The sequence below is a fragment of the Xiphophorus hellerii genome, chromosome 3 (genome assembly GCF_003331165.1).
Source record: "Xiphophorus hellerii strain 12219 chromosome 3, Xiphophorus_hellerii-4.1, whole genome shotgun sequence".
Lineage (NCBI taxonomy): Eukaryota > Metazoa > Chordata > Actinopteri > Cyprinodontiformes > Poeciliidae > Xiphophorus > Xiphophorus hellerii.
Window position 1 is genome coordinate 13,486,091 of NC_045674.1, and position 23,802 is coordinate 13,509,892.

Below are 23,802 nucleotides of genomic sequence, written 5' to 3' on the forward strand. Positions count from 1 at the left end.
ATAATTTAAACATGTACAAAATATGCATATTTGCTCATAAAAAATAAACTATTTGCAAGAAATGAAAAAAACTGCAGTAACAGGGATGTGCCTGTAATAGCAGTAAAGTTATTTGAAATAAGAAAAAGTCTGCAAATACCAGTAAGGATGTAAACACTTACAGAGTATGTTGGGAGTAGTGATGATTATAAAGTCAAAATAGCTGATGAGATGAAGTATCTGCAGTAAGACACTATTTCTTTGCAAACTTATCATTTCTGTCTATACTCTGTCTTCATTTTAGGTTGTTTTTAAAGCTGAAGCATTTCTCAGTACCACCTTAAAAAAAAAAATCAAGAAAGTGTGGTGCAACTCAAGAAAAACACTAAATGAGAGATTGAACCTTTAAATCACACTCTACTGTAACAGTTATCAAACTGGATGCATTTTTATTTATTTCAAACACAAGTGATACCATTTTTACCAGAGAACACAGGAGACAATTCACTGAACTAAGAAAAATAGGCCAACATTAGTAAAATGTGACGAAGCAAAGCAGGAAAATTTGTTTCCACCTACCGAGTGAAATTCCAAAACACTCTACTTTTGTTTTCACCAATAATATATGTAAAAAATTTATAAACCTTATGAATGATATCCTCAAAACTAACATTTTCAATATATTTATAGAGAGTACAGCAGGTGATGTCACTGCCACTTCTAACATTTTAAAATAGAAGCAAAAACTGCAGTTAGAAGGTTTTGGTCAAACATAAGAGAAAGCAAACGTTGGTAAACATACGATTATTTCTGGTGCTTAGGTTAACAATTACAATGTCAGCAGTCAGGAAAGTTTCAACACTGGATATTGGACATTGTTAATGTTTGTTCATATTATCAAAATACAATAATATACAGCATATCACATTTCAGAAATCATCAAAAACATAGACAGTGCCTCCAATATTTATTGCCACCTTTGATGGAGATCAGTAAAAAAAAAAAAGAAAATGAAAATTTAGAATAATCTAAACATCTAATTCTCACATTATAGATTATTTTGAACAAAATCACCAGTGACACAATTATAAGTCCCCTCTCTGTGAATACTTTGTACAACTAGTCAATAGAAAAGTACTCTTCTGATTTTGATATAGAACGTAATGTATGAGAATTTGGCTAGGGTTGCCTAACTTAATAGTGGGCATGAGGTGCTTTTTTCACACAGTCCTCCTTTGTTTCATTTAAAAACCTACCTGGAGTGTTTAATCCTGGTCTAATCTGACACAATTCCATTTAAGATCCGAGTAGAGATCTGCCAAAAAAAAAAAACCCCGTTTACATTTGTGATGGCAGGACAAACGAGGCTTTTTCTCTGACATGAATCTGGAACAACCAGTTGGAGTGAAGCCAGTGTTTAATGGTCTAACAGTAACGCTGCTACTACAGTGCCTGGAATATAAATAATAGGGGTCCTTGCACAACCTTTCAAAAAAATTATATTTATAACCCAGAGAAACGAAAGCAAAGGATTACTAATTAAGATTTCAAAGAAACTTATCAATTTTCTAAAGTGTAAATGAATACTGTTGTTTCAGTCTTCATTTTCAGTTTACATTTGTTTTACAGAAACTTCCTGGGTTACCTCTAATGGTGCCAATGGTGATTTAGTTAAAAAAAACGTATTTCTCAAGTCAATAGAAGCAGTGAAAGAAAAAAAGGTTCGATTATTTCTAGGATTATATTGTTGTAATAAAAGATACATTTCTTTGAATGCTTCTTTACAAATCTTTATTGGGTGCCAATTACTGTGGTTGGTGCTGAATAAGCAGTTTTAAATTGTCCGTCAGTACTAAATAGGAAAACAATTATGTTTTAAATTTTATTAAAGATGCATTGCACCTCTTTGACCTTTTTAGATTAAAAATGTGACACTTTCACCTGACACCTTCATTAACTACTACACAAAATATCTGAACTAATGTCGAAACTTTTCTTTGTACTTCTGGGGAAAAATAAAGCAGAGTAATAGATTTGCATAAGCTTTGGTTTTTGCACTGCTCTCTAGATGTGCAGCAAGGCTGTATGTACTGTCACTGTGCTAAGAGCTGAAAATTTACATTCACAATTCGGTCAAACTAACCTTTTACACAAGTATAGTTATCTTGTATAGCCTGCAGCAAGCATTACCTAAGCAGAAACCAGCGTGGCGCTGCCTGCACAACCATAAAACAACCGTCATCAGTTAAGTAGAAACATCAAAAAATATGACCAGTGAGTTTGCTTTACAAATTCATTAAATCCTTTCCTTTTTCCATCTGATTTCCACAGAAGAGTCAATGATTTGTCTTCCTAATGTGTGAGTCACTCCTTTGGATGAATTACAACTGAAACTGAAATGTTTTGAGTAGAAAAGGAGACATGGCCTTCTGCCTTTTAGGAACCTTCTCAGAGCCACAAGTCTAAAATACAAGCAAGGTTTCAACAGGGGACTGACTCATTCCAGGCAAAGAAAACACACTTGTGTGCACCAGTAATTTTATCTAAGCCTCAAAAAGCGTAACCTGTCACACAGTGAAAATGTATGTCATATTTCTGACATACTAAGGTCACATAGGTAGTAAGTGGTCATCTCTCTCTTCTGGCTCTTCATCTAAAGCATCAGTGGTCACTCCTCGGTAAGCTGGAGCTTCCTCTCGGTTTTTCGAACGACACACAAAGTCGCAGCCATCCTGCAACAAAACAATCAAGTTCACATTAAGTCCTAAAAAAAGAATAAATGTTTACTTACACTGCAAAAGTACTTTTTATATAGTTTTCTCATCACAACAAACTTCGAAGTGTTTTATTGGGAATTTATGCGACAGAACAAAAAAAGGTACTGCATAGTTGTGAAGTAGAAAGAAAAGTTTTTTTGTAACCTAGATAAATCTTACCGCTGAAAGGTTCCCAACTTCCACCCAGAAAGCATAATTTGGGAATTGCTCCATCCCTTTGGCTCCAACAATCAGCCGCTGGTAGAGGAAGCCGCCAATGAGGTAAACGGCCACAAGACAGAAACCACTGGAAGAAGACAAATCTTCCAATCAGCATTTCTTATTGAAGTCTGGGAAATCTATGTGCCTTTGTGACATGTCTTTACATACATGATGAGTATTATGGAGCCAGCACTAAGCTGGGATTGAACAGGAGGGCACACTGCACTGGAGTCCAGCTCAAAGAGGTAAAAGCAATCACTCTGCCTATCTCTGTCTTCAAGAATAACTTCCAAGTCACCCTAAAACAAGAGCACAAGGTAAATTAGAGTTTTTGTTCACTCACCTGGAAAACATTTACAGAAAAAAATATTTCCAGGCAGCAAAAGTCCACTGGCAGTGACTGGAATGCAACCCTTAATTTAGAGTTTATTGGAAACAAACATGCGTCTTCACTTCCAGGATAAAAAAAAAACAGTGTTGAAATTTACTCTGAAAACAAACTGACGTGTGTAAAGCATGTTAGTGCACGTTTCTCATCCTTCCACTCTGATACAATTATGAATCACTGTATTATAAAGTAATGAAAACTGGTGGATTAAATTTCAAATCAACAAGCCTGAAACAACATGCCACCACACAAAATTTGATAAATTTTTGAATTACAAGATATGAAAATGTAAATACATGAAGCACAACTCATGTGTTTCTTTTACCACCTCTTTGTTTTTGTTGCAAGAGATCATGATAATGGCCTTTCTGGCTTCGTTGTTGCAGTGGGAATCATATTTATCACCATCATGGTAGATCAGCATCACCCAGTCACCTCAAAGGTAAGAAAAAAAAGTTAAAATATAAAAGGTAATCGAATGTCTCAGATTCTTCAGATGTACATTTTTGATAGTTTGTCTCCTAACATGATACTATTCAAAAATAGTTAAATACACACAGAAGGAAACTAAAATCAGGTTTAATAAATTGCAAAGTCTTACTGCCGCCAATGGCCTTGGTCGAGGTGTATGAGCCAACGATTGTGGTGATTGTGGGTTTATCCTGCGAGTCGGTCTTCTGTTGAATAACTCCCGCATTTTTAACCCCTCCTGCATCTCCACACAGCTGGAATACATATGTGTAGCTTTCCTTTTCTTTTTTGACCGTCACTGAGAAGCTGCCAACATGAGAACATGAAGTTGGGAGCCATTAACCATTACTGTAATACCGAACACTAAAAACAACAAAGTCAGATGCAACGCTTTGGGTTTAAGTATATATTCCTTGAATATTACTAAGATTTTACTTCAATGAGCAGGATGGTGCCAAACTTACCTTTTGCCGGCCAGAGGTTCCAGTCGCTCAAGGACTTTCCTTTGTGATGCAGATTCGTCTTGTAGTTTGCAGGCCTTGGTGCCATTCCCGGCGAACACACCGTTTCTACACAGCAGCAGCTGAGTCAAAATGGCCCACAACAAGACAGAACCTCGCATGGGAATTCTGAACAGCTAGAAGAGAAAGAAAAAGCAACTCAAGTATATTCTGAATCACTGTATTATACAACTTTTAGTGTCTTGATAAGCCCAAAAAGTAATGGAAAGCGGTGGATTAAATTTCATCTCAACAAGCCTGAAACAACATGCCATGTTATTAATTTATAACAGGTTATACTGAGGTTTTACAGATGTCAGGGTTTTAAAATTCCAAAATCGTTCATCATACTTAAAGTTACCACAGTTAAAGACTGTGGCTCTATGACACATAGAGTACCTTGATGCCTCTTCTGAACCTTTTGCGTCACACTGATGGTCAGCTCACTGAAAGTCTGCACAAAGTTAACTTCATCCACCCATCCATCATCCACACCAACTCATAGATGAAGGAGGTGGATGGTGCCTGACAGCAATGGGCTTCAAGGGAAACCCAAGGTACACCCTGGACGGATTGCCAGTCCACCACAAGGCAACAAAGACACACACACACACCTACGGACAATTTAGACTATTCAGTTGACCAAACAGTCATGTTTTTGGACGGTGGGGAGAAGCCAGAGTCCCTGGAAAGAATCCATGCATGCATGCACACACGAGGAAGAAAACATGCAGGACCCCAGGCCAAGATTCAAACTCAGGACCTTCTTGCAGGAAATACTACCAACTGTTCTACCACAAAGCCCCAAAATTAACTTTAAAAGGATTTTCTTTCAGATCCACCTGTATTTGGTTAATTTATGCTTAAAATAGACACAAATTACACAGTTTTTGATCCTCCAAAACAGAAGTATATGGCTCCATTCTGAATACACAAAATTAGAGCAAACCACAAGTGCAAAAAAAAAAAAAAGTAAAGAAGTAAACAATAATCTTAATATGTACCACATTGATGAAAACTTCTATAAAACTAACGCAGCCATGTCACCCCATCGTCTGGATGTAAATGCAAATTAGCTCATAAGGTCAAGTCATCATACCTAAGCATGTGATTTTTCTTTTCTCCACATTAGAAATCCATTTTTGCCAGAAGTTACCACTTCAAAAGCCTAGGTTTTTGTCAATGCCGTCCACTTACCTTCATGGCTTCCTTTGCTGTAAATCAGTGGAGGAAAAACCGTCTGACTAATGCTTAATACTTTAAACTGTAGTCAGAATAAGTTGCAATGAGCTTCCTCACGCTAACGTCGCTTCCTGGTTTACTTAACCAACATCAAACCGCATTTATAACATGCAAACAATGCAAATTAAATGTTAAATTGGATTTCGGACACCTCTGCTGACGCTGTTATTGTTGCCCTGGAGAGTTAATAGGTTTTCTTTCAAGTCGTGTTGAAGTGTGATTTTTAAGATGCTAACAGGCTACAGGCAGAAGCGTAATGCGGAAATGAAACTAAACACACAAACACGCGCATGTGACCTAAAAAGAAGCCGACCAATCAGCGTTGGCTGAGTCCTCTTACACTCGCATCAGCTGACAGGGGAGAGCTACAGGTGAGCGGAAGTGAAAAAAAACTTCAGAAAAAACGTATTTGGTTTGTTGTCTTTTTCTCCTACGAAGCCAGGTAATGTATCGAGTCAAATCCTACTGCAAAATGTGTTTCCGCACCACCTGCGCTCCACCGTCAGCCATTTCTGAGGGTGGTCACTAGACTGTGAATATGGATTTTAATATGTTCACATATACAATTGAGCACATTTCTATAGTTTTTCCAATTATTCCATCATCTCTTTAAAATATGTTCTGATATTGTAGGCTTACAATATCAGGTTACAATATTGTAATGTGTTTTAGGTAAATACATTACCTTAAATTGACCCCACTATCCGTCAATCAAGATTTCAAAATGCAATGAACAAACAATATTAACTGGGAAATGAATTGGAACAAAACTGCACTAAAAACAACTCTAGGTAGAATATTGATGCACAAAGGCAGCACGTTTTTGTCATTTTTCGATTCAAAATATATATGTATTGGGAAATTGTTTTGATTCTTTTATGATTATGATTAACAGACACAAACTGGTACATAATAGTGGCAGATAAGGAAATTGATTGATGGATTTTCAAACTTCTTACAGTTAAAAAGTGTGGCATAAATTTTCATTGTAAATCCAGCTGAAGTCCTCTGTCACAAATGAGAAGACAAAAATGGAAACAGAGCTGGAGCAAAAAAGAGATGTTTAATAAGAAGAAAACAAGCATACAAAAACAAAGTCAAGGGTTTAAAAATACTAAAACGTGAGCTGATGATAATAAAACTAAAAAAAAAATCTTTCAAAACAAACCAGAAGCAGGCTAGAGCAGATGGATCTGCAAAGAACAATGACAGCCAACGAGTTGATGTACTGAGGCAAGAGTGGAATTACACTGATTGCAGAGTTTTAAACTGGGAGTTAGTGACACATGTACAAGAGTGGGAACAGTGGGTAGACTGAGGGAAGGTAAATAATAAGACAAACTAGACACAAATAAACTGCTAACCAAGGGGAAAGGGACTAACACTGATCTAAAAGAAATAATCATGAGAATAAACCAAGAAATTAAACACAAAGAATGAACAGATATTTCAAACACTAATGGCAATAACCAGCAATAGAATACATCAAAACCTTTTCTAACAATAACAAATCAAGAAATAATCGGAAACACAGAAGAAAACCAAGTGACACATATCTCTTAACAGCCTCAGATGGTTATTAGAGAACATTAGTGAACAATCGAACAAACAGCAAGGAACACAACAGTCAAGCCTCGTCTAGAATACTTATGAAAGGCTCTATCTATGTGAATAACAACTTGAGAATTTACTTTTAAGCTTTTCAAAGCCGATACCAGTATGACCAGTTTACTGTTTCCAGTTGCCTAAGCATTTTTTCATTGTGTCAGCAAAGTTAAAAACAAAGCTTGTTTTTTAGTTAGCTGTACCTCCTGATTCCCACTTATCAGCATAAATCTCAGCCAAAGGCCCACCTTTTAACCTGTTTGTATTTCAATCAGGTGAAAACAATGGCCGCCTATTTCTGATTCAGTCATGCACCCAGAAATGACAAGATTAAAGAGGAGAGACGCAGACCTTCCACTGATAGCATTGTGCCATACTCCTCTCACTGTCCTTTGTCCAAATAAAACTGAACTTTGTATGATTAAATTAAAAAAAAGGGTAAATAGGTTGACAGTAAGTAATTTCTAGACACTTTATTTTGGCTCACTCTGCAGAAGTGTGTCACATTCATGTAGAAAATAGAGTTTATATAAGCAACATATTTCATTTGTAAGTCAGATAAATATATGTGGCCTTTAAATAGCCGACTTCCTCCCACAATCTACAAACATGCCTGTTAATTGAGGTTAATTGAACTATTTAAATTGCCTTTAAGTATGGGAGTGTGTGTGTAGATGGCTGCTTGTCCTGTGTGTCACTGTGTTGCTCTTTGATGGATTAACCCTGACCTGTCCAAGGTGTGACCTGCATCTCCTCCAAAGCCTGCTAGAAATATGCAGCAGCCCCCCGCAACCCTGCAAAGTTAAGTTGGTACAGATAATGGATTTAGGGATAAACATATAATTAAGTATGAGAATAGTTACATAATTCAAACATTAACTAACAATTGGAAAGTATACATTTACTACAATCTTGAATTATTTAATTTACTGCAGACATTTTTGATACATCTATTACAATTTTATTAAATTTAGCAGATATATAAATATTTTAGAAATCATTTATTTAATTTGATTTTGTCAATTTTAAACCCTATAATATTGAGCAAGGTATTGAACATATTTGGCTGATGAGAATAAAGGTAAATCTGCACAAAGCTTAAGAAATTCCCTTATGAGAAATACAATGCAATTCAGCAGAGCCATAAACTGGTCCACAGAAAACCGTAATATTGAATCAGCTGTTGAACTGTATAACTGCGCTGAAGTGTGGAAATTCATAGTATGTAAATGATTACGTTGGACTTTGAACTTAGTTTGACATAAAAAAAGTTTTTATTGCAAATATTGTTCCTCTCAAAAATATTTATTGCAGTTATTTTTGAACTTTTTAATGACTTTACAACCAATCATGTTTGTGATTTTAGACACAACACAAAGCAGTGCTTAATTATGAAATGGATGAATAAGGTTATGTGGCTGGGAATATATGGACTTCATGTGGACTTTCAAAAAAGTCCACATGAAACCCATTTTCCAGCAAGACAGTGACCCTAAATATATAGCAGGAGCTAAAATGGAATGGGTAAATAAAGGCATTGTCATGTTTTTGAATGGCCAAGTCAAAGTCCAGTGATAATTCCCAGTAGGAACTCAACTCAAAAATTGCAGTTTTCCATCCATTCCAGTTAATTTTTCATTTATATGGCAAAGAATTGGCAAGAAATGTGAAAAAGCAGGTGAAAAATGGGGTCAAAGGGCTTTTGCATGAACTTTGTGGAAAAACCAAACCTGACAGCAACAAAATTGAAGCAAATAATTTTTTGGTCATATTGTCATTAATGCAGTTAGGCACTTCAAATCTAAGTTACATGGCTGCATAAGCACAGCAGCCATTATTACACAAATCATTTACTGTCACCCTTGCACGCAACCCCTCCCTTCTTCTTCTGTGATTGCTTCATCTGTTATTTTTTACAAAGCAAAATGAAAAAATGGTTTTGTTTCCTTTCTCTCTGACAGGCTCAATCTCTGGAGAAAAAGTAGGAATTTTTTTCTTTTTCTCTTCCGGTCCTCCACAGGTTTTTCGGCAGTGTGTACTTTTTCACTTTTCACTTTCTTCCTCCCCTCCCCCCGACCCTCCTTGTGTTATCACAACCCTTACCTTGACTATGCATGTTGAGGAGACACACCCGGCCACTTCATTTCTACCAATCACTGAGACACGCCAAGGAGGTGTACTTCCTGTGTTCTGTGAAAGAAGAGTGGAGCAGAAGAGAGAAGAGTTTTCTGGGCTTGTTTTGTTTTGTTGCCGAAGGTGGGGGTCCACACACACAGGGGCCAGTAGTAGTGGACACACTGAGAGGGATTTTTGCTTGTGAAAGATCTACTTGCAGAATGCCACTACAACTGTAAGGACGGGACAGAGGCAAAGAGGAGGGAAGAGATAAGTGTCAATCTGTTGAGACTTGTTTGGGAATTTGAGGAAGGAGGAGAAGTGGGGGGGAGAGACAGAGAGAGGCAGCAAGAGGGGAAAAGCAAGGAGAATTCGGGCGTAAACATGAACCTTTCAGAAGAGTAAAAACAAGTGAGGAGGAAACAAAAAGGAGACTAAAAAGTTGTTCAGGCGTATTTGGAAAAACAAGTTTGCCATTTGCTCTGTCACCCGGATAATGTCAGCACAAGGAACTAATATGTTGTGCAATCCAGTGCTTTTGAGCTGAACTGGAGTAGAGGGGATAGACCACATCTCCCTAAGGCACACCTTCAGGTGAGTAACTCTAATGTAGTTCTTTACCTCTGTAAAGTGTCTCTAATTTGAAGCCCTATTTGAGACCTAATTCACCTTTAGTTTGAGGACTACATGCCTTGCCTATGTGTCATGGGCCTCTGCTCTCTGAAAGGCTTCTTGTGGTATGCTGTATTTTTTGCAGGTCTGTGCTGCATTCTTACTGAACTGTTAAAGGCTGTCCTCCCTCTCACTCCTTACGTTCTCGTTTAAGTTGATTGTCAAATGATTTTTAACTTCAAGTAGAAGTGCAGAAATTTAAAGAAAAATAAGAATGCAGCATTTATGTTGTTTAAACAGTAACCAAATTAAAGCAACATTTCAGTGGACTGAAAAGCAATTTCTAAGGATTTTAAGTACTTATGTATGTTCTTGACTTGACCTGTACTTAGGCATTTAATCTGCAGTAGTAATGCAAATTGTAATAATTTAACTGACAACTACTACCTTGTTCTAGGCTCTTCACATTTTGGTGCAATGGAGACCAAAAACGGCCATCTTTAACACCGGTGACACAATTTCTAACCTAACAACGATGGACAAACTTCTCCCTAGTGGAAAGGTCTCTCGGGATCCAAGTCCTCTGTCAGGAATGAGAGGCATCTTCCATCGAGGAAACAACAATCAAAAACAAAACAGGAGGAAGGAGAGCGAAACTCAGAAAATGAGGGATAAAGAAATGGTCGGCCTGGAGCGATCGATGGACAGAGACAGACCTCCCCATGTCAGAGATGGAGAAAAAGAGTGGAGAGACGGAGAACGAAGGCAAGCCGATGGCAGAGACAAACAATGCAGGGTGCTGTCAAATGTAGAGAGGACTCAGACTGAGCCAGATGTAAAAACAGGGACAAAGAAAGGTGATACATTTCCCAGAGAGAGAAAAGGAGACAGAGATCCTATCACAAGAAAGATGGCAGAAGGAGAAATGAGGCAGAGGGATAGACCCAGAAGAGAACAGATGGAGGACTGGGAAATGGAACGATATATGCGCCAGGACAGAGAAAGAGTGGAGATCCAAAGAAGGGCAATAGAAGAGGGAAGAAGTCCACCAGAAGATATCAGAACACAAAAGAGAGAAAGATATAAAGTATCTGGTGTTGAGTTTCAAGACAGGAAAGTAGAAGTGGATGATTCATGGGATAGGAGAGATAGGGATGCTGGTAGAAAAAGAGAACAGTACAGAGCTGTCATGGATACAAAGGATTCTGAAAGGTGTTCTCCACAAATGAGACCAGAAAGAAAGATGTACACAGAAAGGATAGAGAAAACAGCAAGGAAAGATGCCAGGAATGAAGGAGACATTGATGCGAGAGAGTTGGAGAAAAGGGAAAAAATGAGGGACAAAAAGATAGAGCAGAGGACCCCTTTCAGCAGGAATGAGGTGTTCTACAGGAGCAGAAGAGCGCGGGGAAAGGATCGAGGTGGAAACCAGGAGAGATATAATGAAGAAAGACATAAGAGGAGAGAAAAGGATTACTGGGACAGGGACAGAGATGTCAGAACAGAAATGAGACCAGCAGACAGAGAGTGGGAAACAAGGCAAATGATCAGAAGTGATGGCAGTAGGGAGGATGATCAATATAGAAGTGAGAGACGAGACAGAGAGAGAAGAAAAAGGCAGGAAGATGGAAGGGAAGGCGTAAGCAACAGATCCTTGAGTGATTCTTCTCCTCGAGTAACACCACGAGGCCAAAGCAGTGGAGAGTGGAGAAGCCAGGGGGGTAGTGACATGAGGTACATAAGAGAGTCTGAGAGAGAACAAACAAGAGAAGGCAGTGTTGGAAAAGAACCCCAAATAGATCCAGGGCAAATGGGTGAGAAAAGACAAAGGCAAATTGTAGGAGGCGAGAGGTTTGACAGAAATGAAAGCATATTTTGTGGTTCAGACAAGACACGGATGTGGTTAGAACCACAAAGGGGCATATCACAACCAAGGCAAAAAGAGGGGAGGAGAATAGACGAAAAGGAAATAAAGTCACAGGAAGAAGGGGAAAGAGATGTGTGGCAATTACAAGGGAATCCTGATGAGAGGAACATGACCCAGAGTAGAGAAAGGCATTTAGAAATAAGAGGACGCAACGAGGACTCTGAGGGGTTGAGTGTAGATGGATTTGAGGAGGAGGAAGTCTGGAGAGACAGTTTTAGTGAAGACAAGGAGCCGCTGTCCGACAGTGGTAGAGTGACTGAGGGAAGCTGGAGGACGGATATTCAGGGAGAAAATTTGTTAAACAGCACTAGTGGCACAGAGGAAGAAGGTGGGAGCTGTTCTGGGAGTAGAGGAGGGAGTGTCAACAGCTACAATCCAAACAGAGACAGAATGCTGTCTTCAGAGTCCAGCAATGTGTTTCTGTCCAGTGGGGTAGATAATGGGCATGAGATGGAGCAGAGATTTAGGAGGAGGGAGAAATTTAGTGAACCTAGAAACTCAAACAAAAGAGAAGAGGACTCGTCAGCAGGGAATGAGGAAGTGATTAATGCAGAGCAACAAGGGAGAGAAAATAAGTTGATCTTCTGTGCAGTTGGGCAAACTGTTTCCCAGTCAGAAACCCATGAGGTGTCACTGTCACAAGATGAAGAGGGAGGGGTGGAAATATATGACACAAATATAGAAGATCATCAATGGAGAAGTGATGAGGATACACATAAACCTCAGCACCACCCGACACCAAGCAGAAGGAATCAGCAACCAAACACACCAAGGGGAGAGAGCCTTGCTTCAGGAGACCCCAGTGGAGATGGCTATGCAGCACCTGTGGACCTTCAAGACAAAGAAGTTGAAGAGATAATGAGAAAGGAAGCACTGCCCACTGATATGGGGATAAAGAAAAGAGACTCAAAGACCGAAAGGCTCCTAGAACAATGGAGAGACAAGAATAACAGAAAAGAGGATCAAACATCTTGTGGTGATCTTCCTCATTGCAGCACCTTAGAACAAATTCAACCTTTCCTGAATGAGATAGACACTGAAGCAATGAGTCCAGAGGAGTTGGAGGTCATTCGCCTCCGAAGGAGCGGGATATTAATGGATCCTGAGCGAACCAAGCGGCGTTCTGATGCCCCTCACCTTAAATGGGCCACAAGTATAGTTCGTGAGATCCTGGGACACTCTGGTGAACAGACAGAGGATGAACCAAATTCGGGGGCAGAAGAAAACCAGCATGTCAAGCAGACTGTGAATGATGAGCATCAGGAAGAGGCTGAGCGCAGGAGTGTGAACTTGCCTGTTGTGACTCTGACAACAGATGATCAACAATCAGAGCCAGATCTGGAGGAAGACGATGAGGATGAGGACAGCTTTGATTTTAAAGGTATGCGGCAGACCCGAAGCAACAAGCATGCTGACCAGTTTACAGTTATGCATGTTGTAACACACACACACACACACACACACACACACACACACACACACGCACACCCCCACGCACACACACACACACACACACACTGTTTAACGCTATTGAGAAGGAAGATGACATTTTGGAGCAAAGTACAGAAGCCAGGAAGGTAGATTTAGCTGAGTTAGAAGAAGCAGCTGAAGAAACAGGCAGAGATGGATATGTATCTAAGTGTGAGCTTGTAGAGTAAGCTTCTAGGCTTTCTCTACAAGCCTAGAAGCTGTCCCATTCTTAGTTATAAATCTGAATCTGACCTCCTGACTCTTCCTGGAGAAGGTGAGAGCCAGGAGGTGCCAGATGAAAATGGGCAAAGAGTAGAAGAAAGACAAGGAGACAAGATAGTGGATATAAGAGAGGAGACCTTGAAGAGCTCCTGCAGTTTTCAAGATTCCGGTCCTGAAATTCGTTTACGAAGAATGGGGATCCGTAAGACCAAAGAGAGACGAAACAGAGAGCATGTTGACATGGACGGAGAAGAAGGTGTTGGAAGAGATCGCAGAACGAGAATATTTTCTTCCTCAGGTAAACCAGAATACCGACTGGGGAAAACTAGAAATGATCCATTAATCATTTTAGAAAGCTCCAGAATCACTTCCTATTTCTTGTCATTTCTTAGGCATGATTGCTTGCGCAACGCAAACCCTAATCCAAATTTCAAATGAACACTATGCACATTGTCATCTCCTAATCTTATTGCTTCTTCTGTTTTCTAGTCTGAATGACATTCACTTTCTTTTATGGCAATCATAATCTCGAAGCTGTTGTCTGCATCTTGTCATTGTCAAAGGACCAGAACTACGTAGAGCTTGAGTGTTTACCAGAATAGGAAACTGTGTCACATGGTTGTAATTACAGTCAGTTGAAATTACAAGAGGTGGGGGAAAACCACAGGTGTGATTTAAAAGGGAGCAATCATCAGCGATCCTTTCAGAGACAAGAGTAGCATGAGCTCTGGAAACAACTAAATCTATATTTAATCAAATTTATTTTCACTTTTTTCATATTTATTACAAGTTTTATGCATTTTGATTTTAGAAACAGTCTTAAATTATTTAAAATGTTACTTTATAATCCCACTACAAATGTATACTTTTTTATTCTAGATGATAATGATATTCACAGCCAAAGCTGCGGAGAGGCAGAACTAAGGTGAGTTTAGCAACATTTAAATGATTCTTAAAATATATTTGTGTTAAAAAATATAAGCAATGTACTAGTCATTGAACAATTTTAGCTATTCATCATTTTAGTCTAGCATGAATTATCTCTGAAGCCTTGAGTTTGTTTTGTTATAACTGAGGTTTACAAATGCGCTGAATTAACATGTTTTCCTTTACTTCCTTTCACTTACAGGAATGCTTTAAACTCTGTCGGACGACGGAATAGGAAAAGTTTTTACAGTGAGTATTTGAGTTTTAGCTTTGATTTCGTTTACTCATATTATTCACTTTTAAAATAAGTCCAGCACAATATATAAAATATCGCTTAGGTCTGTAATTACTTTCAAAGTTTACTTTCTGTCAGTCAAGCATTCATAGAGTAAATTTAGGATAACAGTAAATTGCAGGGGACGTGACAGGTGTGAAGATCACATCAGATCTGGCTACATGGACGGAAACCATGACATAGTTATGCATTTCCCCTCAGAGAGTGTGACTCATTTCTGTGTAAATCCAAACCCAGAGTGTTTATCACTTAATCACTTCACGTCAGTGTGAAATTTTCACTCGCAAACACTAGCAAAGGCAAATGTGTGTCACTTTACTGTTTAGGTCACACAGCTTCATAAACTGATGTAAGCGATTTGACATGGAAGCAGTTTGCTGTCTACTGGCTCACATGGTTCATGCGAGAATGCGTTTGTGCTTGATCTGTATATAAATGAGTTTGTGCAAGCCTCTGCAGGTTTCTGCAAATGTTCATCTGTGGCTGTGACTTTGCATTCCAATATGTAGGAGTAAAAGAGTTCTCTGACTTTGTAACGCTTACAGTTTGGTCTTAAAGTATTTCCAGATCTCATAGATTTAGATTTCTATATTTTTCAATATTTTTTATTCAACCAATAAGTTTGTATCTAAGTGTGAATGACACAGACAACTCCCAAAAGACACAAAAATAATGTTGAGGAGTTTATTTTTTTTTTCTTTTAAAAGTCATGTTGAAAATGATTTCTACCTTTCTCGGAAGCCTTTCTTAGAATTATAGCACTTCTCATAGTAACCCATAATCTTTTTGCATATCTCCAGTGGTTTTTCTTTTTATTAAAGTGCTTTTATTATAAGTCTTTGAGGATGGTCAGTCCATTTGTCCACTCTCCATAGATTCTCAGGAGTCTAGTTCAACCTTTCCAAGCATTATTTGTTGTGGTGTATTTTTATTTTGGCTATTTGTCTCTCTACCCTGGGCTGCCCCTTGAGTCAAAAACAAACAAAGAAACATGCTTCCATTTTGTTTATACAAGACACAACTTGAGATTTCAAAAACCTTTATTATAGTTGTGAAAACTCAGGAAAGGTCAATTTCAATTATTTTTTTCGGAATTAGGTAAACTTTAGATATAGACAGGCAATATAGAAAAACTGTGTATAGACTAGTCCAAAGCAATTGATCTCTTTCCAATATCTTTGATAAATTATGTGTATAAAGGTATATTGTGGGGGAGAAGAAAGTAGGACATTTGTCACTATTGGACTGTTTTTGGACTGTCTAATTTCTAATTTCTAATTCAAGTCAGAGGAATCAAGTTGGTTAACTTAAAGGTTACTTTAAATTTGCTAAATTGCTGAATAACTTTCAGCATATCAGTGTCTGTCTATGTCAGTCTAACGTCTCCCCTCTTTCCTTCAGATCGTCCTCAACTCTATCAGCAGTACAACGAGGAGTCTCAGAACATTGAGATTCTGCGTCAGTCTCGCTCCGACACCCTCATAGTGGGCGAGGGAAACAGTCGCTCCCCCTTACCTTCGCCTCCACCCGCTCGCAGACCGCTTCCTCCTTTACCGGCTAGCCTACACCCTCATTCTCTGTCCCAGTCAATATGTGGTCACGCCAATGCCCAAACCTTGTCTCTTCCGGACCGATCGCAGAGCGAACGCAGGGCCTCCTCTCCAAGTCTGTCCTTCTCGCTCACGCAGTCGTCCTTACTTTGGCGGGATCTGCCCAACGTCTGTAACAACCCTGAGCTGGAGAAGCTCACAGAAGATCAGAGGCGACTACAGGAGGTAAATATCTAACCACACATTAGGAACATGGTCCATATTTGATGGTTCATGTCTGTTTGTGTAGAGCAGATAATCGTTCTTAATTCTGATTCTCTTGAGTTTGACGTTGTTTTAGTCTAATGAGTCTCCCTAAATGCTTCACAACATTTAGGAAGATAGTTTCTGATAATCTTTAATTTTCCCTTCATTCTCTTTAGCATGTGAACATTTTATCTGGACTTGTTCAAGAATTGTATTAGCAAACAATAATCTGCTCTTCAATCTCTGGAAATTTACTGGAAACCACTGACTCAAGAAACTGGAAACTCCAAACAGCCTCTCTCATTTTTTCATAAAGACTCTTGAGACTCACAAGTCATGTTCATAATTCAAACCAGACAAATGTTTAAAATGTGAGTTTTCTAACTCATACAGCAGCTGCCTTTCAACAATTAAATTACCGCCTGATCATTGGACTTTAACTTAGAAAGCTTATTTTTCTCTCCAGCCCACTTCAGTTGGTCAGCTAAATTTTATGATTACAAAAACTAAACTTTATTTCTGACATTAGAATGACCTCTTTCAAAATAGTAAGCTGATTTCTCAAAATTTTTATTTTCTCGCAATTCAAATAATTGATGTTCGGTTTTGTTTATAAAAATACTGTGGGGACTATTTTTTGTAATTCTATTAAAAATAGTCACTAATTTATCAATACACACAGTTAAATATTTCAACTGTATATTTTTGTCTGATTAATGACTGTGCATCATCGCTAATGAAGAAATGTAACAGAATATTACAAAAAGTCAATGAAAATAACAGTTTTCTAATCCAGACACATAAGTGTCCATATCACATGTATACATAGAAATATATTACATGTTGTATCTTACACAGTCACAGGGAATACTGCAAATTAACTGGTGTTGCAGAAAGCCAATTTAATATTTATATTTCACCTTTTGAATCAAATTACTGAAATAAAATAAGAAACATCTGCAAAACTGTCATTTCTTTACATGCCTCTGTATGTCCTATCCAAACTTAACCTTTTCAACCAGACCTACACGTCATTTAGATGAAAGTAACATTATGTTTTCAAAAAGAACATTGTTCTTGGGAAAACGTAATGTATTAATAGTAATATGATTGATTTGTTTTACTCCCTGCTGTTTATTTATCTATTTTTCCCCACTCTAATATGCCTTTGTGCTCTGGCAGTAATTGGAGACTCTGCCTCTTTTCTTTTTAGGATTCATTTCCTTGTGCTTGTTCATACTTGTTGCACCACACCTCAAACTCCTGATTTCACACAAATTATACTGGCTTGCCACATTGCAGAATAACCCTTCAACTGATCCGCTGTTTTATTAGCTGTGCTAGAAAATTTCACTGCATTACTTGGAGTTGCATTTCTTTGATTGCATCAGCTTTTACCAGTACATATTTAAAAAAAAAAAGAAGGTTCATTAGTCATTTCAGCTATATAAATACAAGCAATCATTTACTTCTTGTAATCAGCTCCATGTTTTCCCCTGTTTTATTTTATTTTTGCATACAAGGTGAGATTTGAAGTTTTGACCTCAGAGGCCTCCTACTGCAGAAGTTTGGACATTGTTGTTGGAAATTTTGTCAAGAATAAAGAGCTAGAGAAGCTGCTGACAACTCAGGACAAGAACTGGCTGTTCTCCCGTCTGACTGAAGTTCGGGCCATCAGCCACAGGTTGGACTTTTTGAACAATGTTGTCAATCAAATTTTCCATCCATCTACTTGTTAAATGGTGCATTCAATGATGAGATGTGCATAATATTGATTGTGTAACCCCCGCTTGTTGGTGAGAAAAAATATTATGAGAGCACAAAGGTAAAAGTTGTTTCTTTATAATGTCCTTTTCAGATTTTTAGCAAAGCTGGAAGAGCGTGTGGAATCTGATGTTTTGCACTTTACAGTGTGTGACATTATTGCTCAGCAATGTCGACGCTTCAGAAAGGTTTATGTGCCCTACCTCACCAACCAGTCATATCAGGATGCCACATACCAAAGACTCATGTAAAAAGTTTGGCTTTTAATCTCTTCTTTTTGAGATAGATATCCCATAAAATCTAACTAATGATATTTTTTCTGTGCTGCGTTTAGGAATGACAATCCTCACTTCAAGCGGATTGTGGACAACTTGGAGAAGAGTCATGTTTGTCAGAGGCTTCCTCTCCGTTCCTTCTTGGTGCTTCCGTTCCAAAGGATCACCAGAATTAAGCTGCTGGTCCAGGTAAACAAACACCAGTGATTATTTGGCACATTTAATCCAAATATTTTACCTTTTTTTTTTTTTACCTGATCCAAATGCCTTTTCTGTGTAGAATATTGTAAAAAGAACAACCCCTGGAACAGTGGAAGCAGAAAACACCATCAAAGCTTTAAAATTTTTGGAAAGGGTACAAAACCTCCCTGCCTTCACAGTATCTTTACACAGTTAATAGTTACTGCATTTAACTTTAGGAAGTAAAAGTGCAAACGTCCTTGTTTTTCTTTCTGTTTTAGATCATTCAAGAGAGCAACGACAGCATCGCTGAAATGAAAACCATCGAGTCTTTGGTATCGCTAAGTGGAAAAGTGGAATTTGTGGATTGCAAGGTGAGCAACCATTTACTCAGCTTTTACATTTATAAACCCATAGACAGATCTATGAGAAGCTTAAGGTGAAGTGTCTTCACATGAGTTTTGGTGCCTTTTTTTATATTGTAGCATTTCTGATTGAAAATACGCATGTTGAACAGCTAAAATATGTTGAGTTAAATGTGTTAAATTCCAACCAGTTTACTTTTGATTAACTACATATTAATCAAAAGTCTTCCAACACCTCTTTTTTTTTTTTTTTTACAAATTTGATTTATTCCTTCATAACACAAACAAACAAAAAACTAATTAACCTTGCCATTCTCTGCTGGACAGGTGGGACGACAAATGGTAACAGTGGTTAAATTTGAATCAAGATATTTAGCTAGAATTTGTTACAAAAATAAACAAGCAAATGTCATTGGAATTTAACCCTGAATGAATAGTTAATAATGTATACAAACAAATAGTAGTGAATACATTTTTTATTATTTATGTTTACCCTGCAAAATGTCTTTTTATAGAGTACAGGATGCATTTGTAGCAAATTTGTTGAAAACTACATTACTCTTTCTGGGAGTTCAACTTTATTTGCTAGTTAGCAACTTAACATGAGAAAAGATTACCGCACTTAGTACGTCTGCTAGACAAATTCCTCAGTTGTTGTTGAACATGTTTTTCTTGCTTGGTCCAGTTTGTCATAAAAAGGTTTTATTTTGAAGCATCAAGCCACGCATTATGAATACTTTGCAAATTCACATAACAGCCAACTAACTTAAATTAGGACCCTATTAGTGGCAAACTAATTGGCTTTATTTCCTGGTTATGTTTCAGACTCTTCCTCTCATCAGTCAAAAACGGCGGCTGGTGAAAGAAGGTTCCATCACTCAACTGATGGACTCTCTAAAGCAAGCAGAGAGAACCATTTACTTGCATCTCTTCAATGACTACCTGCTAGTATCAATACAAAAAGAGTGAGTCAGCAAACAGATAATTTTATGTTGTCATCAAATTTGATCACCATCACCATCTACTGTAGCCTGTTATCCTCATATCTGATGCCTGTGTTCATCATGTGTTTAGTTTTTCACGCCGTTTCTCTTCCACTGCCTTACTTATGTGATTTTTGCTGTGTGCCTTTCGCAGAGGGGGAAAGTTTACCGTCATCGATCACTGTCCTGTGGAGGAACTGCGTACAGAAGACTTCCGTGTCAAAATCCTGACTCTGCAGAAGAACAGCTTCCGCTTACACTTATCACAGAATTCCCTGCTGCTAAGAACTGAGACAAAGTAAAAGATTGCACAGAGGATATCTGTTTGGTTTCCACACCATTAAAGTTTGATAATTTATGCATTATTCACTACATTTTCCCAATCAGGAGTGATAAGCTACGCTGGATATCTGCCCTCTCCAGGAGTTGTCCTGTAGTTGATTTTTCTACTGCAGAAAGTAAGTTTTATCCACAACAACTGCATTCATGCCACAATTACAGGTACATCTCAATAGATTTGAAAAGTTTATGTATTTCAGAAACTCAGTTCACTAACTGTAGCAGATTTTATAGATTGATTACATGCAGATTAATACTTTCAAGCCTTTTATTCTGCTAATTTGAATAATTTCTTTTTCTGACAGCTAATGAAAACACAGTAACTGATTTCTTAGGGGATTAGATTGATATATAAAATTTTTTTAGAAGAGATATGTTAGTTTAATATCAGCAGGAAGGATATTATTTCCAAAAGGTACTTTTAATTAGACAAACAAGCCTCACTGGATCACATATTCCAATTTAATGAGATGTATGAAGTAGTACATTTTTATGAGAATTGAATAAACATTTTGGATTTTCAAATGTGATTTCAAAATATTCGATATGAATCATAATGTAAATACAATGAATTAATATAGAAACGTGTGATGTAAAGAACCCCGTCCCTTTCCCCTTTTCAGGCTGATACCAATTGTAAAAGAGGCATAAAATCTACTGACAAACACAAAAGGACCCACTGGTATCAACTAAAAATATTTACATTCAACTAATTAAGCCTCTTAGATTGTGCATTACTTTAATTGAGAATAATAATAACTAATAGTGCTTATTTAATAACATGGAATATGCCATTGAAAATCCAAACTTTTGCTCCAGTCAGTATAACTGGCATTGCATTTTGCTTCCCTCTAGTGGATAAACAGTTGCTCATTGTATGTGGTGTCAGTAATTTGCACGTTGCCCAGAGGGAGTTCATTAGTATTTTGTATGTAGTGTAGCAAAAATACAGAGGGATAACTGGGATTCACTTTTGCCCAGGTTGTGTAATATACTGTGGGTAGAGTTAAACTAAGTAAAGAAAATAAAAAGACGGAAGCAAAACAATTAAATAAATCAATGGAGCAATTCTAAAATTGTGCAGATGCTAATAATACTGTGAAACATAGTATTTGTGTCCCAAATGGAGATTTCCATTTATCTTTTTACCTATTAGGTATCACAGTGAAATAAACTATGAGAGCCCTGGATCTTTTGTGTAAGCTTTCCTGATAATTAAAGTAGTCTGTTAGTTGAGTAAAACTGGATGTGTTAAGGTGTAGATTCTGCTGCTTTCTCATTATGCAATAGTATGAGGTCATAAAACGTAAATACAAAAACAAGAAAAACCTAAAACAGACCAGTTTTAATTAAACATGATTATTCATTGTAATCTTGTCCCCAATTATTAAGTTATTTAACATTATTTATTTGCTCTTCCTCCAGATTTAGCACAGATGCAGTGTATCAGAGCTTACGTTGCTCAGCACCCGGATGAGATGTCTGTAGAAAAAGCAGACATTATTCTGGTTCACAAAGACAGCGGAGACAGTAAGACAATTGCTTTCTTTCCCCAAGTTGATGAATTGCATTTCTTAGGATTGAAAAGATATGTGCATACGGTGCTGTGAAAAAGTATTTGGTCAACTTCAGATTTCTTCTGTTTTTTCCACGTTTTAATTTCTCAGAAATTCAAACAAATTTAATTTAAGAAAATTACTTTGGATCTTAGTCAAAAATGTAGGAAATATCTTTCTGGACATTTCTATTTCCTCTTCAGTTGTAAGTTGTTTTGTATCTCAAGATCAGGCTCGATCTGCTTTTGGAGATCTTTTAGTCTACTTAAGAGTTGTCAGACAGGTTTTACTTAAGCGACTTCTTGATGCCACAGGTTGGTAATGAGTAATGAGGCCATGTCAACTTCTCAAACATTGTGTTTAATCCCAATCGAAGAGTTTCATAAACAAGCAAATGCTTCTTCACAGAACTGTAACTTGAGATTATTTTGCTAGTTTGTTCACACTAGATTGTTTTTCTCTGCAGATTGGATAGAGGGGATTAGACTGTCGGACCAGCATTTTGGATGGGTGCCCAATTCCCATTTGCAAGTCATAAGCAACGACAAAGTCAAGAAGCGCAACCTGTCGGATGCTCTCACGCTGACAAAGGCTAAAGCTGCTGTCTGAGTACAAAATTAAGAATGGCAATGAGTTGAGGGATGTCCTGCATGGAAGTTTCTCTGCTGTGTGCATTTTACTACTGAAAATGGACCATAACTATTTTTGACATTTCTCTTTGTTAGCTGTTCATGACAGTGCATTGGCTAAAGAAAAAGTTGGAAAAATTCAGCTAAGTGCAGAATTAGGTCCCTCTTGTTTCACTATGTCGGATAATGATAAAAAACAGGCCTGAGAGTCATTCCCCATTCATGCTCTCAATGATTACCTGACTTACAACGTGCCTTGCTAACATTGAGGATTTCAGTGTACACAGATATCTTAAGTTTTTTTTAATTTCCTTTCTTTGAGAAATATTTTGGTAAGGTACTAATTGTTTGTATATGATGACCAAAGAAATAAAAGTGTTTTTTGTATAAAATAATCCATGTATGCATGGAAGCAGACAGGTATGCATTCTTAATAACACTTCAACTATGTACAGAGCTTGAACAAAACATTTAAATAAATTCATGAAATAAAGAAACTTCTGATCCATGGATGTGCATTGATTTGGAGTTGTGTGCCTTCACCATTTATAAAATATTTTCACTATTTTTTATTGACAGAGAGACAGTGCTTTCCAAAACTATTCATACCACCTGAAAGGTTTTCAATTTTTTCAACAGAGATTAGGAAACTTTTTTTAGTATTTGTATTTTTCTGTCCAAGTCAACTTTTTGTGGAACCACAGGCTGCGGTGTGAAATAGCAGATATTAGAGGATTTATCTTTGCACGTCTAAAGACTGCGTCCAATTTTTTTTTTGCAAATAAGCTAAAGCTGGATGACTGTGAACAGCAAGTCTTACGTCAAAACTAAAATGAATTTTGGTCTGGACTTTGACTGGGCCATTCGAACACTTGAACATGCTCAAGAGTATCTCTAACAAACCTCTGAGGCCTTCACATAAGATATGACTGCAGTTATACAGACTTTACATTATGCAGAGGTGGACTCTATTCAGAAAAAGGGACAAATTAAGTAGTCGATTGCATAACATTTTATAGAGGAGTGACATAGTAAAAGTGGCTGAATCCAGATAAACACACTTTTTTAGGGAGTTTGGTGTAGTAAATAATGTCATTTTCCTTTTACATTAGGCCTTTTTTATATTATAAAATCCCAACAAAACATATGTAAATTTACCAAATGTGAAAAAGAGTAATTTTTGG

At 37.5% G+C, this 23,802-nt stretch overlaps 2 protein-coding genes across 3 annotated transcripts; one reads left to right on the forward strand and one right to left on the reverse strand.

Annotated features, from left to right (window-relative positions):
* Positions 1-402: 402 nt before the first annotated feature.
* m6pr (mannose-6-phosphate receptor (cation dependent)) lies at positions 403-9,370 on the reverse strand. 2 transcript variants are annotated; one of them, XM_032555094.1, is made up of 7 exons: positions 9,267-9,370; positions 4,281-4,453; positions 3,947-4,122; positions 3,674-3,780; positions 3,126-3,256; positions 2,916-3,042; positions 403-2,711 (listed from the first exon to the last, which is right to left on the reverse strand). In XM_032555094.1, exons 2-7 carry the CDS (start codon positions 4,436-4,438, stop codon positions 2,589-2,591), a joined length of 822 nt encoding a protein of 273 aa, XP_032410985.1. In that variant the 5' UTR covers positions 4,439-4,453; positions 9,267-9,370; the 3' UTR covers positions 403-2,588. The 2 variants fall into 2 exon arrangements, with proteins under 2 accessions (XP_032410985.1, XP_032410978.1); XM_032555087.1 differs by lacking the exon at positions 9,267-9,370 and adding an exon at positions 5,514-5,839.
* arhgef5 (Rho guanine nucleotide exchange factor (GEF) 5) lies at positions 9,349-23,111 on the forward strand. The gene is made up of 15 exons (XM_032555076.1): positions 9,349-9,872; positions 10,348-13,198; positions 14,389-14,434; positions 14,639-14,685; positions 16,133-16,506; positions 18,051-18,211; positions 18,386-18,538; positions 18,626-18,755; positions 18,847-18,921; positions 19,028-19,120; positions 19,937-20,076; positions 20,249-20,392; positions 20,482-20,552; positions 21,859-21,963; positions 22,456-23,111. The coding sequence occupies exons 2-15, from the start codon at positions 10,426-10,428 to the stop codon at positions 22,596-22,598; spliced, it is 4,455 nt and encodes a 1,484-aa protein (XP_032410967.1). The 5' UTR covers positions 9,349-9,872; positions 10,348-10,425; the 3' UTR covers positions 22,599-23,111.
* The last annotated feature ends 691 nt before the right edge of the window (positions 23,112-23,802 follow it).

Excerpts from the sequence above, each read along its gene's own strand:
- m6pr (XM_032555087.1), bottom strand. Across the intron at positions 3,257-3,673 it reads CTTGCAACAAAAACAAAGAG|GGTGACTTGGAAGTTATTCT; the intron begins GTGGTAAAAGAA and ends CTCTTGTTTTAG. Across the intron at positions 2,712-2,915 it reads AAGTTGGGAACCTTTCAGCG|GATGGCTGCGACTTTGTGTG; the intron begins GTAAGATTTATC and ends GTTTTGTTGCAG.
- arhgef5 (XM_032555076.1), top strand. The coding sequence starts at position 10,426 with ATGGACAAACTTCTCCCTAGTGGAAAGGTCTCTCGGGATCCAAGTCCT. Across the intron at positions 13,199-14,388 it reads GGACAGCTTTGATTTTAAAG|ATGATAATGATATTCACAGC; the intron begins GTATGCGGCAGA and ends TTTTTATTCTAG. Across the intron at positions 14,435-14,638 it reads TGCGGAGAGGCAGAACTAAG|GAATGCTTTAAACTCTGTCG; the intron begins GTGAGTTTAGCA and ends TTTCACTTACAG.